Genomic DNA, 18,375 nt, shown 5'->3' on the forward strand with positions numbered 1-18,375 from the left:
ACTAACAGAGTGAGGGACAGGCCGAGCATGAATCTGGAGTTCATCTGCCGCTAAATGCAACCACACAAGTGAGGATGTGTAAGCAGCCAGCACCCCATGATCAGACAGTGTTCCATGACTCACTGCCCAGGCTGGCTTTCCACTAATAATCCCCAGGGCACCAAACCACCACCACTGAAACTACATCAGTGATTCCAATCCAGCCCAAATTTGCATGGGTTTGGCTCACACAGAAGAAACTGTAACTATTTTCTACAAAGACAGGCAAACGAGCATTTATGAATTTCCACATACGTGTCTCTCACGTGGCCCAAGCCACTGACACATCCTGCAGCAGTCCAGAGCAGCAGAGCAGAGCGGTTTGCTCGTGGCACACGCGATCTCTGCGATAAGACCCCGCGAGCTCCCGCTCCCGACGCTTCCTGCGGCGAGGGTTGGCCAACTTCCTCTCAGTTGCACCAGCCTCAGCATGAAGGGGCCATTTTATAAGCAGCTCAGCTCTGAGCACACTCTCTGTCCTCCTGAGGCTTCAAACAACAGAGTAAGACGATGCTTGCTTGAGAGAAGATAAATGTACAGGTAAGGATCAACTTCCACGGGGAAAAGCTCAGTATTTGTATTATTTGGGTTGAAATGGAGCTGCACCGTGTTCAGCACCGTGCACATCCCAGCTCTGGGGTGTGTGCAGAGCTTTTGTTGAATGTCTGTATCGTAAAAGCATGAGGGTTTCAAATATGTTGTTTGGGGATGTTACTATGAACTACCATGAAGTCTACATCTAACTATTATTGTGTCTCTTTTGAAAAGAGGTGAGCAGAATAAAAATTCAATTGAACCATTTTAACCTGTAACAAACCTGACAGAGTTCAGATCCTGATGTTCTCAAGATGCATTAACTACTAGTGTGTGTTTACACTGCTGCATCTAAAATTCAATTTTGCATATTTGTAAACCCATAAAGACTCATGCATATTCATTTCCCAGAAATAGCTTCACAGGACTAGCACTAGTGTAGCTAATGAATTAGCTCAAATTGCATGAAAGTAACTTCAGAAGGAAAAGTTCTGCATAGGGGATGGATTTTATAGCATTTATTTCATAAGGAGATGTTCAGAGATGTGAACTCTAATCAGTACAAGAAAAAAAAAAATCTGTCTCATGCCACAACTGAGCATTTGTACAATCTCCTCCACTGCCCCGTGCAGGAATTTATTTATAAACAGTTTACCATTAGAATGCTGTTCCATTACAGCACCAGTACTTGGGAAACTTTTAAAATATTTTGCTATGCTGAAGAGATGTGAGAACAGGAAATAAAAGACCTGTGATTTAAGAGATCTGTGAAGAGCCTTTTACTTTGCTCTCATCTTATATTCATCACAACAAACCATTTCTTCACTCCTGACAACACTGTGGTGCAACCCCACTGCCAGTGCTGCAGACTGTGGTCCAGGGCCATGACCAGCTCCATGACTGACAAAGGTTATTTTGAAACCCTGTCAGGATTGCTCTGCTGATACCTTTTTCAGATAATGTGAAATAAGAAAATAACAATCAAGACATTCTCTTCTGAAAAGTCACTTATTACAATAATCAATAATGTTGAAAATCTGCTGTTATTTGTAAAGTCAGTGGCAAACCTGCTGATCATGCAGATGGGAATAGGTTTGAAATCTGAAACATTGGGGTCAAGTGTTATTCACTACAATGGGTATTGATGTAAATCTGCCTGGAGGCAGCAAAGTGTAACCACACAACAATGCAGTTTTCAGGTTACCATGTTCTGTTTCTTCCCTGCATTAGGAGAGGACACATTAAGAGGCTGGAGGGAAATGGCCAGCAACCAGGTCATCCTGGTTCTCTTCTGTGGAGAAATCTGGAAGTCCCTTTCCACAGCAGCACCTGGACCCAGTTTACACCCTTCTGGCCCAGCACTGGCTGTTACAACACCTCAGGTGCCCACAGGAGAGGAAGAGGCTGGCGATGGCAGCTGGGTAGCAGCACTGCTAATTGGCATCGTCCTGCTGGGTATGACATTGGCAATTCTGGTGATTCTCCTGTGGAAAATGCTGCCTGAGGCCTGGGCCTGCTCTGGCCAATTCCCACTGGGCAGGCCGGTCTCCTTTCGCAGATGGAGACACTCCAGACCTCTTCCTGGACTCTGACCAGGACAACAAACGGTCATCAGTTTTAATTCATGCTGCCTTGGAAACTGAAACAAGGCCCAAACTTACAACAGGGATCCCACTGGATCAGAGAACCCACCCCAGCACACTACCAGCAATGAGAATGGGCAGCTGCCCTCCCCCGGCCGGCAACAGCAGCTCCCAGCAACAGACCCACCTCCAGCTCCCTCCTCGGAAACAGGGAACGATGCAGGTGACCTCCTGTCCTCACACCAGACACTCCACCTGAGTCTCACGACCTGCCACCATCCACCTGACTGGCTCCAGGAACCCCCCGAGGATCCCAGCTTGGATCCCAGCAAGCACTCAGCTTGCACTTGGGAGGCAGAGAACACTGCCCCCACCACCTGAGCTCCTTCTTCAGGAGACTGGTGAACCACTGCCCCGCCAGAACACCTTTGGAGACTGCCAAAAGTCATTTACATAATACTCCACATTCTTCCTAACTAAGTATTTTTCAAATAAGTGAAATATAGAGATAAGTGAAAAATAGTGAAAAAAAAGAGAAGTTGACACAGGCAAGAACAGTGAGGCCACGGCACAGCATTTCCCCGGTGTTCCCAACTTCAGCTTTCACAAGAGGAACAACCTGCTTCTGCCTGAAGCAGTAATTTCCAAATACAATACAAACTGTGCCCACTATTATCTGTAGCTGGAGATTCCCGAGGTGGGAGCCTGCAGAAGCCAGAGTGCCACTGCTGGGTGTGCCAGGATAGACAGATCCACGGAAGGCACGCATGGAGGATGCAGCTCCCAGACAGCCCAGCTTCAGAGGGACTCAGGGTTTCTGAGCAGGGTTTGCTCCACTGGGCTGTGTAAGTGAATGCAAGGAATTCCAGTTCATTTTAATAAAGCTTTCTAATTCAAAGATGGTTGGTCACTCAAAGCCAACTGAGTATTTGCTTAGATACTCAGGTGGGTATCTTCGAATTCAAAACAAAGTCTAAACCATCTGCCATCCCTGGAAGTTTTCAAGGCCAGGTTGGATGGGGTTTGGAGGAACCCCATGGTTTGGAAGGTGGTCCCTGCCCATGCAGGGGTGGAACCAGATGAGCTCCAAGGTCCCTTCCAACCCAAACCATTCTGGGATTCTGGCATTCATATAAAGGCCTGTTTTCTGCCTGTCACAGGGTAACAACCTGGTACCTGTGGATTACAGGTACCAACCAGATCCTCCCAACAGCCAGAGGTTGTTCTTTACTACCAGGAATGAGATTTCCTTAGGTCAAATATGAGCAGAGAGCTGACTGGTGTAAGAGCTCCAGTCCCTTCCCACCACAGCCTGGTAAAGCAGAGAACAGTATGAGGGAACAGTTAATATCATGGTCACTAAAAAGCTCAAATCACTCCAACACCTGAAGAACAACTACAAAAAGGCTTTCTTGAACCTAGAGCCTTTGGATTGTTGTGCATAAACGGAAAGTTTGCAGCACACTCAGGCAGATGATAAGCAGAACCAGTTGTGCACATTCACTGATTTCTCCCTCTGAAGTAGTACTTTCTGAAAGCTTTCAATTATTAATACAGACTTAAAAATTCATTTAATGTTTAATGGATACCAGATCCCTTTGAACTCAAGGTGTCCAAGTGCTACTCTGGGCCTTGAGTACCAGTAAAGCTCACCTACCCTAACACCAGCCTTTGCTAAGCTAATTTTTGGGTGGGTGGAAGAAGCAGAGTGGTCTCAGAAGTAAAATATTGTTTATTTTTTTTACCTGTGTTGAATATTCATATTTATAGAAACAAGCTGCTAGATGCTGAAGTTAACTTCCACGACAGCTCTGCAAAATGGCACAGAGTTTTGGAGTTTGAGTTTGCTTGAGGAGGGAATGGATTTGTGGATGTAGCACAGGGCACAGGTTTACACACAATAAACTTCAAAATCTTTAAACTACCACCAATAAAGAGAGCAGTACGTTATGCAAGTGCAATTCCTGGCTGCTGTGCATATAATGGCCATAGGAAAATATATTTATAATTTTTTTTCTTACAGTTTACATAAGCTGTATGACTGGGGTATGCCTAAAGAATAGCATTACAACTATACAAGATTAAGGCTCATTATAACCTGTTAGAATTTACAGTGTTATAAACTACAAACACTCTTACCATATTGCTTGAAGAAATTCAGATAGAGATTTCCTGTAGGAATCTGTACAATCCTACAAGCTGAGCTACATTATACCTGACAATACGGTGACACCTGATCTGAGGAGCGAAAGGATTTTAAATTATGAAATATATTTGGCACTGTAGTTTAAAAAAGCTAAGATAGGAAGCCTAAATTAACATTAACCTCTATTACAGGAGGAGAGCTTAATCAAAGGTACAAAAGAACACAACTAACCTGACTTTTCACACAGAAACACTAAATGGAACAATCACAGCTCAGGCTCCAACAGCCTCCAGACATTCCCCCCGGTGCCGCTCCTGCAGGCACTGCCGCGTGCCTGGAGCACTGACAGCCTGCACTGGAGCTGGGGAGCAGCTCTGTTTGGAGCACTCCCAGCCTGCTCTAGAGCTGTGGAGCAGTTCCCTGGCTGCTCCCAAGCCCGGGGAGTTCCTGGATGTGCTCTGCTGTGCACCAGCCCCACGGCTCTGCAGTGCCGCGGATCAGGTGGTTGCGGAGCCGCGCAGGAACACGATGCAGCTGAGGAGACAAGCACAGCCCCCGGCAGCCTCTGGAGCTGCTCTCCAGAACAAGGCGACCTCTAAGCTCCCATCCATCACGGAAACGATGTTGCTGATACTGCAGGAGACCACGGTAAGTTTGTGGCTTTTTGTTTTTAATCACAAAAACCTACTACGGAATCAGAGACGGAAACGGGAGCGGAATTAGGAGTTGCTGACAGATGCTTGCACCAGAAATTTGCTGCAGTGTCAGAGATTTCTTACTAGCAGCAATTCGGGCTCTGGACATGTGTTACCAGCTTTGAGAATGTGATTAACACTGTAAGGAGGGGAAAAATACTAACGTGCATGTGAGCATGAACATGGAATTTGCGTTTCAAACTACATTCCTAAGATGTATTTTAACCAATTTACTTAAGCAAACAGCATCTCTGGATGGGGGGGACTGCTACACTACTGCAGAGATTTGTGAAGCAGATCCAGTTGACAGCCATTTTTTCATCCTCTATAAAAGAACACATTATTCCAAACATAATATAGGCTTGAATCACTAAAACAAGAAGCAGACATTGTATAACGTTTGGAAGAGACTTGCATTTTCGGAAGAAAGCCCTCATTTGAGCTGGAGGGGGAAAGGGAGATGAAAAAACAAGTCTCATTCTGCCAGACAACATGACAGGCTGAAGGGATGCTTTGTGAAGTCTCTCTTGAACAATTCTAAAAAGGACCGTGCCTCAAAGGGGGTTATTGATATTTTTACTTAATTTCTCCTGCAAGTGGCCATTGCCCAGACAACCCTTATACAGAGATAAAATGTATTATATGGGTTTAAAGGGTGTCATTTTGGTATATTTATTTCCAGGCAACAATGGAATACCAGATATCGAATACATCTACCTGTCTGCTGGTCCTTCTGGTTTTCCTACCCACTGGTTTGGGTATCTGTCCTTCTAGCTGTACATGCTCAGGAAACGACAGGAATGTGGACTGTTCAGGCAGAAACTAACTGTACTGCCCCAGGGACTTCAGGACAACCTCACATATTTAAATCTGTCCTTTAACCAGTTTGTAGATCTCGATCATCAGCTAACGAGGTCACCAATCTGAGGACCCTTGATATTTCAAATAATTGGCTCAAGAATGTTCCTGCTCATCTGCCTAAATCCTTATGGGAATTATATGCCACAAACAACAACATTAAAGTTCTTCAGAAACTTGATACAGCTTACCAGTGGAATCTTCGAGTGCTCGATGTTTCCAGGAATATGGTGGAAAGAGCTGTCCTGATCAACAACACACTGAGCAGTCTCAAGTTTCTCAATCTCAGCAGCAACAAACTTTGGACAGTTCCAACCAATATCCCCTACAACATAGAGACTGTGGATCTATCCAATAACTTCTTGTCCCAGATACTCCCAGGAACACTGGTGAGACTTCAACACCTCACAAGCCTCTACCTGCACAACAACAAGTTCTCGTACATTCCGGACAAAGCTTTTGACCAGCTCCTTCAGCTGCAGGTGGTAACTCTATACAACAACCCCTGGGCCTGCAGCGACAAACAGAACATCCCCTACGTGCTGCAGTGGGTGCAGGGCACAGCTGCCCGTGTCCTGGGGGCTCCCTGTGCCCACCAGGCCGGCTCTGGGCCAGCGCCGCGCCCGCCTCGGTCGCGCCCACGGCCGGGGACTCCAGCCCCCCGACCAAGGGAGTGCAGGCAGCAGACAGAGCCACCTCTCCCGAGGCAGCCGAGCCCACCCAAGTGACCAAAACGCACAAACAACTGAAAGCCAAGGAAGTCACTCCCCTGGTCACCCAGAGCCACCCGGTTCTGTTCCCCAGCACGGAGCAGCCCCTGCTCCACCACCCGACGGCCTGACCTGGAGGGACGGCGGCTCCTGGGACACGGGAGCCACACACACGATCCACCGCCACGGATCCAACCGAGGGCAACTCCACGGGATCATCCACCACTCCCATGACTTTAAGCATCACCAGTGGAATGCCAACAAACTACTCCAAGATGCCTCACAGCACAAGCACTACCTTAAGGAAAGAGGAGGCCGCGACGGGCGCTCCCAACACGCGCGTGCCCTCCCGAGCCAGCACCTGGGAGCTCTCCCTGGTTTCTGTGCTCCTGCTGCACGCAGTGACCGTGTTTGCTGACTGAGGGCTGGTACCCTGGGGAACTCACTGAGTGCACTCCTGTGACACACAGCTGGAGTTGAGAGCATCCAGTTAAAATAACGAATCAAAACACAAGAAATTCAGAGTTCTGACTCTGGTCTAGAGAAAATAACAGTTCTTAAAGACATGCACACTAATGTCTTGATACTAAGCTGCTACTTATTTTCATATGTCTTAATTGAGTACAACTAACCTATTCTTTTGTTTTAAAAAATGTGCTTATTTTGTATTTAAATTTTTCATTTTACTTGCACAGAATAAACACATCAGAATTTTAAGTACTGATTTTATGTATGATTTTGTCATTGAACAACTGGAAAAAAAACAGAAGGCCTGTATCATATCTGCATTGTCTTGCTTGACTTGCCAGTGAGCAATTCCTGTAATATAGCAGCACAGATGCTCTGTAAGTTATGACAACATGCAAAGGAAGGGAAAAAATAAAGGAACTAAACTGCGCTAATAAGAAGTTATTCCTGAGCAAAATTGCTAGCATGTGTATCTATGTTTGCTTCATATGTACTAGGATATTTTAAATATGAAGAACAACAGTCTTGAATTTAGGAATTAAATATGACAACGCCATGATATCTGCTAAGAGGGTGTAAACTGAGAAGGCAACATGGTCCAACTTCAGCATGGGAAAGTGGTAGGGGCCGGTATCCTTCTGCTCTGTCTCCACTTAGAGACTGCAGGCAAGTTATTGCTCTCTCCATAGCAAAAAAAAAAAAAAAAAGAAAAAAAAGAAAAAAAAAAAGAAAAAAAAAAAGATGACAGTAGAGGAAAAGGCCAGATGGTTCAGTGCCATGACACGCTCCAACACCAGGGAGTTATCTACCCAAATTAACGACATGGAACTCCTTAACTTTACGCCAAGTGACATCCTGAAGTGTTAATATATTCTGCTTAAAAGAGTATCTCAAATCAGCCAGAATGTAGCCAACTACTACCAGCAAAATGAAATATCAGCCAACTTCTAACACAAGTCATGAACAAATCAATTAAGCAATTAGTTGGCGAGCTGTCATTGAAACAATTCTGACTCTTGTGGTTTCACAGAGAATTACTTCAGTCCCTGGCACTGAACTGCCCAACCCCTGCTGTTCCAAGGGCGAGCATGGTGCTCTTCTCCTGCCCCCCTGCACCTCAGCCAGTAGAAATAGCTGCACGCATGGTTCTGGCCACTCTAGGAAAACTATTTAAATATTTGGCAAAGGTACCTGATATACTACAGATGAAGTTTTGCAAACAGCATGAAATGAAAACCGAAGAACAAGTAATTGAAAAAGTATTACTCACTTAATACTACAGATCTTATACAATGTTTTCCCATTCATTCCAGGCCATTTATTTCCAGTTATTGTAGCATGAAGGTGCTACAAAACCCAGGAAACCTCACAACTGAGACTGGAGTCCTCTACCTGTTTCTCCTAAGGGTGTCCAGGTGGGGGCTGTAAACCATTACAACTACTGGTATCAGAGAAATCACAACTTTCCAACTGTGAACAGTATTTTCTAAACTGGAATGTGTTTTAATTTCTAACAGTACAATGTTTACACAATGGATTTGTACAGTTATTTCATTGCATTTAAGTAAAATAAAGTTATGTTGGTATTGACTGAATTAGTGTCAGTGCTTCTTTCAAATAAGCAGAGGTAATACCACTGATAGTTCTATCTTACTATACAACCTGTTTCAGCAGACATTGGCTCCCTCTTCATGTCTCATGGGGGAAATTACAGTTAAATTATATTATTTTGATACCGATGTATCCCTAATGTTGTACAGTAATAAGCTGATGACATGATCATAACATTGGGACTATCCTTCCCTGTCCTACCCTTTAGAACTTACAAATCCTAGAATCTCCTGCCTGTCACTCTCTCTGGGCAGTCCAGTGTTTGCTAAGTGCTGACTGACTGTAACCACAGCCCCAACCTACTTATGTGCTCAAACTCAGTATTCCCAGAGCTCTCCCATTCATATGGCTTCATCCCACACAGTGGGAACAGCTTGGCTTGCAGGCAGGACGATGATCCCAGAACAAGGGCTGTGACTAAACGGCCTGATTTGAGGAAATGACATGAAATACTCCTCGTGTCTTTGCTGCAGAATCAACACGGATGCCAAATTCCATTGCATTAAAAAAACCTCCACGGAACCGACTTAAACACATCAGAATGCTTCACCCACAACGAGACCATTCAGTGAAGAGCAACAGGAAAACATTGTTTTCCAGAAGTTATTTGGGGCAAATTGCAAGCCCCCACCTGAAGGATTTGCTACCCAGACTTCAGAGTCTTCACCATGCTATAAAAGCCTGGAAGTGGGAGCGGGACTGGGGGCTTTTCCTATCCTGTACAGGATTGGGAAGCTGGGACACAAACCTGCAGCTGGGGAGTGGAGTGAGTTTGGCCCTGCCACGTGCCAGGGCTGTGCTCCTGCCCAAACCCTGCCGGGGGCAAGCACCAGGCTTCTCACTCAGCCTGCTTTCAATAAAGCAGACTGGAATTTAGGCTTGCCTGTATTTTTCTGGAATACGAATGAGCCGATAAGGGAGCTGGAGGAGGCAGGAGTGTGGCAGCCGAGCACTTGTTGCTAGGGCAACTGTGCAGTCACACTGAGCTAAACCCAGGGCCTGGTTTGTAAACATGCTGCTCGCTCAGAGCACCAGAAATATCAAATAACCTGTCTCAGTGAAATTATCTTCCAAAACAACCAGGTAGCATTTCAGGGCAATACTCAAATACCCAGAAACGCTCCAGCACACCTTTAATAGCCCTGTGCTTGCTCTCGAAAGGGTTAAAATTGCTGTGGGACTGATGTGCTCTGCAGCAATAACTCAGGGGTTTGTATTCCTATTAATTAGTTTGGGAGCAGCTTTAAAACCTAATGGCAGTAGTTCAGGATCAATATTTATTGATTTATGGATCATTTTAGTAAAAGGATAGGGCTTAAAAACAGAAGAGCACTGGCTCCAGGAGCCGGGCTGTTGCCCAGGAAACAAAATGTGAAGATAGATGACAGAAGGAATTAAATTTCACAGCACAAGAACGACATAAACTGATCCAGATATATCAGTAAAATGACTCAACAATGCCCTAGCAACAAGATCACAAACTACCAAAAAAAAAAAAAAAAAGGAAAAAAACCCCCAAAAAACCCAGCCTGCTGCAAGCACTCAAACTGGCAGCTCTAATCTAAAATCTAAACAGTCTTTCCACATTTCACACCTTAAAAACACAACATCTGGCTCAGAACCAGACAACAAACACCCCAATAAGCCTCACTTAGCCACATCCCTATGACAAGAGAAGATGCCAGAGCATCATCCCAGAGCAAAGCCTGTCCTGCTGGGTTTGACAAGAGGCCTCGCCAGGAGAACTGCACGTGCAGCTGCTCCAGGGAAATGGAACAAAATAGGGAATAAAAACACGGCAAGCAGAGAATTTTTTAAGAGAATTCCAAAGACTGCCTTCACTTCTAACTCTGTGTGTGGAAGGCACTTAAACATTAGGGATCTTGCTAAAAAAAAAAAAAAATTAAAGGGGGGGAAAAAGGCATCCAAACTTCTCTTGGGGACAGCCCCTTGTGTCAGCACACAAGCAGGTTCATGGACTGTTGTGTGGCTTTTGAAAACAGAAAATCAGGACAGAAGATAAGTGATGCTACTCATCTTGTGTTCTTCCACTCTATCCAATGAGTCAAGGGCGTTGAAAATGCAGAAAAGTTAAAGGAAGGCAATTTCCCCAGTCAAAGGAGGTTTGTAACTCAACCTACAGAGTAAAAAGCACTACTGAAAACAATGAAAAATTTAATAAAATTAAGGATCTACAATTTTCATTAATTGAAAAGATACTACATGCCTGTTGAGCATTACTTTCATTAGAAATATGCAATTTGAAGAATTACTTGCTTGCAAGCAGGGGTTGATTATTTATTTAAACTGCTGGACACAAACAGAAGATGCTGTTAAGGAAGTGGCTTCCTCTGCTTCTTTCCATGTTTTCACAGGAACTCTCAAGGCTCTGCAGAAGGTTCACCACTGATGACATCCCCCCTCATGACAATACTGGAACTGGCACCAGCAGTGCCACTGTCACCACCAGCACCACGAGCAGAGCAGCAGTGCAACAGCCAGCACAGAGCACCCTAGGGATCAAACTGGCACCACCCTATGGATCAACACTGGCACCACCCTATGGATCAACACTGGCACCACCATCCAAAGCTCTTCCCACCTCACCCCGACAGGCAGCTCAGACAGGAGTCCCCAGGGACCACAACCACTCCTGTCACGACACAGGAGTCAGCACAGCACAGCAGCAGCGAGGCCACAGCCAGCAACAGGAGCACCAGGAAGAGTTCACACATCAACACCTGCTTCTCTCATTACTTTTGTGCTGTTTCCACAGATCCCAATCATTTCAAAAAACTGAGACCATGATGGTCGAACTGAAGCACATCACAAGCCTGCTTGTGTGTGAAACTTCTAAGTACTTGTATTACTCCTTAAAATGAGATACAGGGATCACTTCGAGAAATTTTATCCCATGTTTTAGCTGTTACTCATTTAATACTTCAGAAAATTAAAATGATAAAATCACCAATAAAGGGTTAACAGCAATGTGGTGTAGTTGTAGTTTACTTGAGACAGGGAAAATTAATAAAGTGCATTTAAAATATTAGGTGTTTTTCCACAGGTATTCACATACTCCTGGGCTGAAAAACTATGATGGTTTTGATTTAGGAAACAACTCAAAAATACTGTCAGCAAATTTTAACAACTAAGCTATTTTCAGATTCTTGCCTGTTACAAAGTTGGTGTCTCTTATACACACTTGATACTTTTGTTTTACAGGTTTCTTTCAGACTGGGAAGGTGAAAGGTTTCTTACCGCCGAGCGTGTAGTAGAAAACAGGATTGCCAACTTTGGATGTCCCAGCTTGGTAGAAAATATTTAACGTTTTCAGTGCTTTGAACTCCTCTTTTTCATGTACCTGATGCCTAAAAAGCAATAGATGGACATCAACTTTCACAACTACCTTTCAAAAAAGTAAAATAATAAAAAAAAACTCCAACCAAATCCTCTTTACTTGCACCTTTAAACAAAAATATTAAGTTCACATAATCTTAAGCCTTTGTTAAATCACAAATGTTAATACCATCTCCAGTGCCCAGTTTAGTTTTTTTAATTAAAATCTACTCAGAAATCTAAAAGCTTTACACAGACTCAGCTTTTTAAACTCCCCTCAAAACTACAGCGGGAGCCTCAGTAACTGCTCACAGCTCCAAATTACAGGAAAGTCCAGAATCCCCCACTGCGTGTCCCACCACCACACTTCATTACCTCGTCATAAACTCTTCAAATTTGGAACTGGTGAGATTTAAACTGGACCAATGTGTATCTGCCACAGGCTTGTGCTCAGGAGGCCCCAGGTAGGCAAGAAGAGTGGCCATCTTGTCAAAAGGTCGTCGTCCAACAGCCTTGTGGTCCCTGCAAACAGCAGATTCCTTGTAAGAAAAGTGCTTTACTCAGCAATTCCTACTTTTTTTGCCCACCAACAGGTTGGAGCTGGCTGGATTTTCTTTTTCAAAAAAAAAAATAAAAAGAGTATTCAATGAAGACTGATATCCTTCTCAGTAATAATAACAGAAGCATAGGAGAGTATTTCCAAATATTAACAGCTTTAAGTTGAGGAAGCTAAATTTAGACTGAATACTAGGAATAACTTCTTCCCTGTGAGGGTGGTGGGATACTGGCACAGGTTTCCCAGAGAAGCCCTGGCTACCCATCCCTGGAAGTGTCCAAGGCCAGGCTGGACAGGGTTTGGAGCAACCTGGGACAGTGGAAGGTGTCCCTGCCCATGGCAGGGGGTGGAACAAGATGGGCTCTAAGGTCTTTTCCAACCCAAACCAGTCCATGATTCTACGACACATTTCCCACCAGCAACTCCCCTCCTCCCCCCTCCAAAGCCTCACCTGTTGCTGGACAGGTACTGGCCGATCTTCTCCTGGTTGTTCCACAGCAGCCGGTGCAGGGCCAGGACGTTGCCGTCGCTGATGAAGGACAGGCTGTGGTTGACGGTGTCACTCGCTGGGCAGTCGGACGCGATGTCAAGGAAAAACCTGGAATTCACACCCAGGAACAGCCATCAGCGTGTGAGAGAAACCTCCCAAGGAGACTCCAGGTAAGTGAAAGGGCTGTGAGGGCACTCTCAGCTCCCTCTGCACACTCTGGGAGTGTCCCCAGGCCTCACCTTCGTGCTGCGTCAAAATTGCTTTTCACAAAATCATTAAAAGGCCGCATATGCTCTTCTTTTGTAAACAGGACGTGGTTGGCAATACTCTGAAGTATCTAAAGAATAAAAAGACAGCAAAGACACAAAGGTTTAATGTAGTAACTGTTACGGTAATTAACAGTTAAACTGTTTCTGCCAGACAACAAAAAGGCCAATAAGCCAATTAATTTAAAACACGTTCACTTTCAAAGTCTTTTCTTTCTCCTACTTTTAAATACTCGAAAACCACTTCACTTATTTATGAATTTTACTCAAGTTAAATCGGGAAAATAAATCATCTTTCAAACCACCATTAAATGTTAACTATTTTTCCTAGAAGTTAGACAGGCAAGTTAAAGCAATAGCACATACCTATTTTAAGAAAAATATTCCTCAACATTTAAAATGGATAATATGCACAGGCCAAAGAATTTGTGTGCCATCACTAAACCTTTTTTTCATTTTTACAAGAAATATGACCAAATGAGATTAAAGACAGGAAAAATCCCTTCTTTAGCAGTGGTATGAACTCAATCAGTGCCGGCTGTTCCCCTCACTGTGCTCAGGGCAACACCAGTCACTTGTTTGTTTTCAAATGAGAAGTTCAAGTGGAAGGTTGGAATCCTGCTCTCTTCTCCACCATTTTGGCGAGGTGTTTTTCCCCACCCAGGTGTTTTTCCCCACACAGCCTGCTGCAGCACCTCCTTACCCTGCTGGGAGCTCTAACATCAATGCCACGGTGTTTAAATGCACCTTCCAATTAAACCAGATGGTTGCTACAAAAAATGACAAGTTTTCCTACATTTTCTCATACCCATCAGAGAACAGAACTGAAGCAGGCAGAAATAAAACACAGGCACGTAAAAACACACGTGGGCTCACCTTTGACATGAGCTTCAGGCCCCTCTCGATCCTGGGCGGGGGCTTCTTGTCCAGGATGCCGGCCTCGTACGGGGACACGATGGCGGGGTTGATGAAGCGCAGGAACATGGCGCTGCCCACGGCGCCGATGCTGTTCTGAGGGAAGCGCTGGCTCACCACCTGCGGGTGAGGCACAGAGAACACGCTGCCGTGAGGGCAGGGCGGGCTGCTGGCAAAGCCTTCATGGTAAGCCAAGCCTAAGCATTCCTTCCACACCAGCCATGCTCAGAACATTCGAGTGGGCTCTGCTGCGCCGCAGAGGATCAGAACAGAGGGGAAGGACTGAGGGGCAGGGGGCCTCACACCGGCTGCCTTCACCTCAGCTGCTGCACAGCCTGCCCTGCCCGGGGAAATGGCTACGACAGCTCCTGCACAGTGTCTGGGAGCTGCTATCCCAGGCCATGACAGTATCTGGGAGCTGCTGCCCCTCCATCCCGGGCCCTGACAGACTCTGGGAGCTGCTCCATCCCAGGCCCTGCCAAGGGCTGTATGTTCACCCTCAGGTGTGCACAGCCTTCCACCAAACACACACAACGCTCTTGGGATTAGTGGGTCTTTTATCTGTGTACTTATAATGGCACAATAGAGCACAAGAGCCTCTCCAGCTGTGTGCTGTCTCCACTTGTGCTATGAACTTTCAGCAGTAATTTTAAATTTGTGAGGAGGAGATATTTGCAGAAATACTCTTCAGAACTATCACAGAAAGACAATGAGCCAGAGCTGAGTAGCCAGTGCACTTCTCTGCCTACCCACACACTGTCCAAAACCACTGAGCAGGAATTTGCTAGAACTACATATTGAAAATATGTTTCTTTTCTATCAAGGGAAAAAATAACTCTGAATTTGTGGTAAGAAAAAGAAATCTCTTTGCTTTTAGGAAATCAGTTACGCATTACTAAGAGGAGAGTTATTGTCTAGGTATCTTTCACTTGACTTTGAACAGTTAAAGATAAAGCTTCCTGACAAAAATAAAGTTCTCAGATATGTAACATGTGGTCCTATAAAGCATCAATATCTGTGTGTATTTTAATGAGTAACAATGGTTAATCAAAACGAGTCAGATTCTACCTTTTCACAGAATAAAATTAGCAAGCTTGGTATTATAAGGTACAGCTTGAAAGACATAAAAAAACCCAAACAAATCCAATTTTAGTAAAATACTTCAAAACATAACTAGTGCAATCTCAAATCATGCTGCTTAAACCAGACAAAGCCATTAGTACAAAATACACCAAGAATCACTTTGGTTCAATAGCAACTCCAGCCCGTTACCTTGGGATGCAATTACTGATATTTTCTTGTAAAATACTGGTTTGCCCACAGATTTTGCATTTTAAACACGATTACTATTCTGCTCAGTTACAGCAAAAATAAGAGAGTATTTATTAAAAGTCTAAATTTCCATTCTGCCTGGTTTATTCATACTTTATATTTTGAGGTTACTGCCAATGAAAAGGATAAATCTGAACTTTCAATAACACCACTCTAAAGCAACCCACAGATCTAAATTCTAACTGCAAGTTACTTAAATGGGAAATCTCCTTTTCTCAGAAAATAAATACTAGTGCTAAGTTTGTTTTTTTTTTGCTTAGTCACAAAGCAAACAAAAGAAAATGTATCAGAAGCATGTCCCATGATGCTTTTTTCAGTGCCCCACAACTATTAATTGTTCTTTGCCCAGGATGCAAGCTCAGGTTATCTGCCAGAGTGTTAAAGCAGCTCAACAGACTCAGATTTTTCTCAAAACCAAAGAAAACATTTTCCTTCCGCATTTTTTTTAATTTGAAGATGGTGGCAAGGCTAGAAGAGTCAGAGTATTAAACACTAAGCAGTAATGTTAAAAATGTCTTTTGTTTACTCAAATAGGCACACAGAGAATATTTTAAATATAACTTAATTCCAGTGTTAATTGAAATGAAAGCTATTTTGTGCCAGAATTAGTAGAATGATTTTACAGTGAGGTCAAATAGACTGAAGTGAAGATATTTTGAACAAACAGCAAAAGATTTCTGTTGTGCTTTGAAAGAAATGGCTAATAAAAAGGTCTCCAAACTTACTGATTTTTTGTTTTCCTTTTTTTCTTTTACGGTAGCTTTATTCAGTAGAGAGTGGCAAGTTGCCTACAGAACAGAGATGAGCACAAACAAGTCACAGCACCAACTACATACAGCAACAAAAAACCAATGTTGACTTGTACACAAATTACACAGTAAAATGTAACAAACATAACCAACAGAAAATGAAATATATAAACTAAAGACTGATGATGGAGTTTTTATTTCACAGTTTTATTACATCTTATTTACAAAGCACTAAATACAAAACAAGCAAATGTTGAATTTCAATCATTTCTACTATTTCTGGCTAGATTAAAAGTCAAACCACATCAATGTGCTCGTCATATACAATATTTGGCCTTAAATGGTATATTCAGCTTTCAAATGTATTTCACCATCCCCAAATAATTTCAATAGTAAAAATAGTAGTGTTATACCTTTGAAATACATATTACTTTTAACACTAAATTTAGAGTTTTAAATCTTCCCAATGTTTCTCTGTGTGGCCTTCAATTTAGTTAGACCTGTAAACCACCCGGGTTATTCCCACTGCCATAAAACACTCTGTGGACAAAGGAAGAAAAAGCCAGCAGGTCTATGTTAATATTAGAGATTTCCAAATCAAGAGATCTGACTTGATTGTGCTTATTTCTGCATTTCACTGAGATGCAAAGGGACCCACCAAGATCCATCAAATTCTCTGCTATTTCCACCAGGACCTGAGCAAAGCCAGAGCACCTCAGCCTCGTGCACTGCTCCCTGGGCAGAGGTACCTCCTGCAGCTCAGTCCTACAGCCTTCCTGCCAGCTGGAACGGGGCAGAGCAGCCCTGGGGAGCCCTACAGCCACCCCTGGAGCTGCATCCACAGCCAGCCTGCAGCCCTCAGCACTGGAGAGCAAACACACACCCACCTTCAAACTCTCTGTAAGGGTCACACTGGGACACAATTCCTACAACCTGAGAATGTAACAGAGTAAAAAGCAAAAACCCAAACCAAAGCAGGCAGTAAAAGCTACTGTGCTCACCAAGCTGAACTGGAAGTTGTGCAGGACCTTTTAATATTTAACCAGTGGCACCTCTGCCAACCTTCTCTGTGCAATTCCCACGGAGTGGCTTCTGAAGCAGCTGGACACACACTCTGCTCACCCAGCCACTGCCATACAGGACATTTTCCACCCCTCTTTAGTAAGAAAAATTGTGTATGTTTGTGGGGATTTTCTGAAATAGCCAGCACAAATTCCCTGCAGGAGTTACTTTGATCAGGTTTGTTCCTCACCACAGCCCACTCCTGAACACACATTACCTGGAAGGAGCCAGGTGACTGTCACAGGAGCTATTTATTGATGTTTCCAAAGGAAAACACTTACTGGGCTCTGTTCCCAAAACAGAAACACCAGCCAGCATAGACACCAACATCCAACTAAAGACACATTTCTGTGATGTTGCTACATTAATTAAAATTAGTTATTAATCGTTTAAAGAACACACCTGCTGAGTACTCTTTGCACACACAGCTACTTTAAAACTCTAAGAACTAAAACACCTCACAAAATTCAGTCTCATTTGCTTTCACAGTAGTGCTTGGCACGAAACACATTCACCTTATTAAAAGTGAAGTTATCTATAAAAGTCACCTATTTGGTTTTTATGATAAAAATGGATTAATACTCTCAAATCAGATCTGACTTTCTTTCAGATAAAGGTCAGAGTCTTCAAAACTCCTGGGAATTTTAAGTACAGAATGAATTACTACACATTTGTGATGAACAAACACTTGTACAAGGATATAGGTGTTACCAGAAACAGTTAAAGTAAACATTGAAGCTGAGTAGCAGTGTATATCACTTGTATATTTGCCAGTAAATCATCTCTTTCGGGAACAAATTACCCTTATTATCAAATGCAATAAAGGCAAGAATAAAGCCAACAGACTTGGAAAGGCTTCCATAGAAAAATCTCTGGGAATGCCCACTGGTGAGCACATTTTAGAAATTCCATTTCAAGTAGGGATCACAAATGGTCTGCACAGAGATAATTTCTAATACTGTACCACTGAAATGGCAATAATCTTGATACCTCCTGGACACAGCATATAAACCTGGGATCAGTTG

The 18,375-nt window shown here is 43.7% G+C and overlaps 3 protein-coding genes across 3 annotated transcripts in view; 2 read left to right on the forward strand and 1 right to left on the reverse strand.

Annotated features, from left to right (window-relative positions):
* NF1 (neurofibromin 1) overlaps positions 1-18,375 on the reverse strand; it is a 74,838-nt gene that overhangs the window by 26,408 nt on the left and 30,055 nt on the right. The window contains 7 exon segments of the mRNA XM_032707769.1: positions 11,024-11,033; positions 11,911-12,012; positions 12,356-12,502; positions 12,988-13,134; positions 13,266-13,363; positions 14,169-14,327; positions 16,265-16,327. Of these exon segments, the coding sequence (XP_032563660.1) occupies positions 11,024-11,033; positions 11,911-12,012; positions 12,356-12,502; positions 12,988-13,134; positions 13,266-13,363; positions 14,169-14,327; positions 16,265-16,327 (726 nt within the window).
* LOC116796832 lies at positions 4,651-12,331 on the forward strand. Its single transcript, XM_032707768.1, has 2 exons — positions 4,651-4,950; positions 11,020-12,331. The coding sequence occupies exons 1-2, from the start codon at positions 4,831-4,833 to the stop codon at positions 11,524-11,526; spliced, it is 627 nt and encodes a 208-aa protein (XP_032563659.1). The 5' UTR covers positions 4,651-4,830; the 3' UTR covers positions 11,527-12,331.
* OMG (oligodendrocyte myelin glycoprotein) lies at positions 5,682-8,623 on the forward strand. Its single transcript, XM_032707766.1, is given in 6 exon segments — positions 5,682-5,818; positions 5,821-5,910; positions 5,913-6,455; positions 6,458-6,688; positions 6,691-6,746; positions 6,748-8,623. Coding segments are annotated over 6 exon segments (1,293 nt in total). The 5' UTR covers positions 5,682-5,685; the 3' UTR covers positions 6,988-8,623.

This window comes from Chiroxiphia lanceolata, chromosome 20 (assembly GCF_009829145.1).
Source record: "Chiroxiphia lanceolata isolate bChiLan1 chromosome 20, bChiLan1.pri, whole genome shotgun sequence".
In the NCBI taxonomy this organism is placed as follows: domain Eukaryota; kingdom Metazoa; phylum Chordata; class Aves; order Passeriformes; family Pipridae; genus Chiroxiphia; species Chiroxiphia lanceolata.

Excerpts from the sequence above, each read along its gene's own strand:
- LOC116796832 (XM_032707768.1), top strand. The coding sequence starts at position 4,831 with ATGCAGCTGAGGAGACAAGCACAGCCCCCGGCAGCCTCTGGAGCTGCT. Across the intron at positions 4,951-11,019 it reads TGATACTGCAGGAGACCACG|GAACTCTCAAGGCTCTGCAG; the intron begins GTAAGTTTGTGG and ends ATGTTTTCACAG.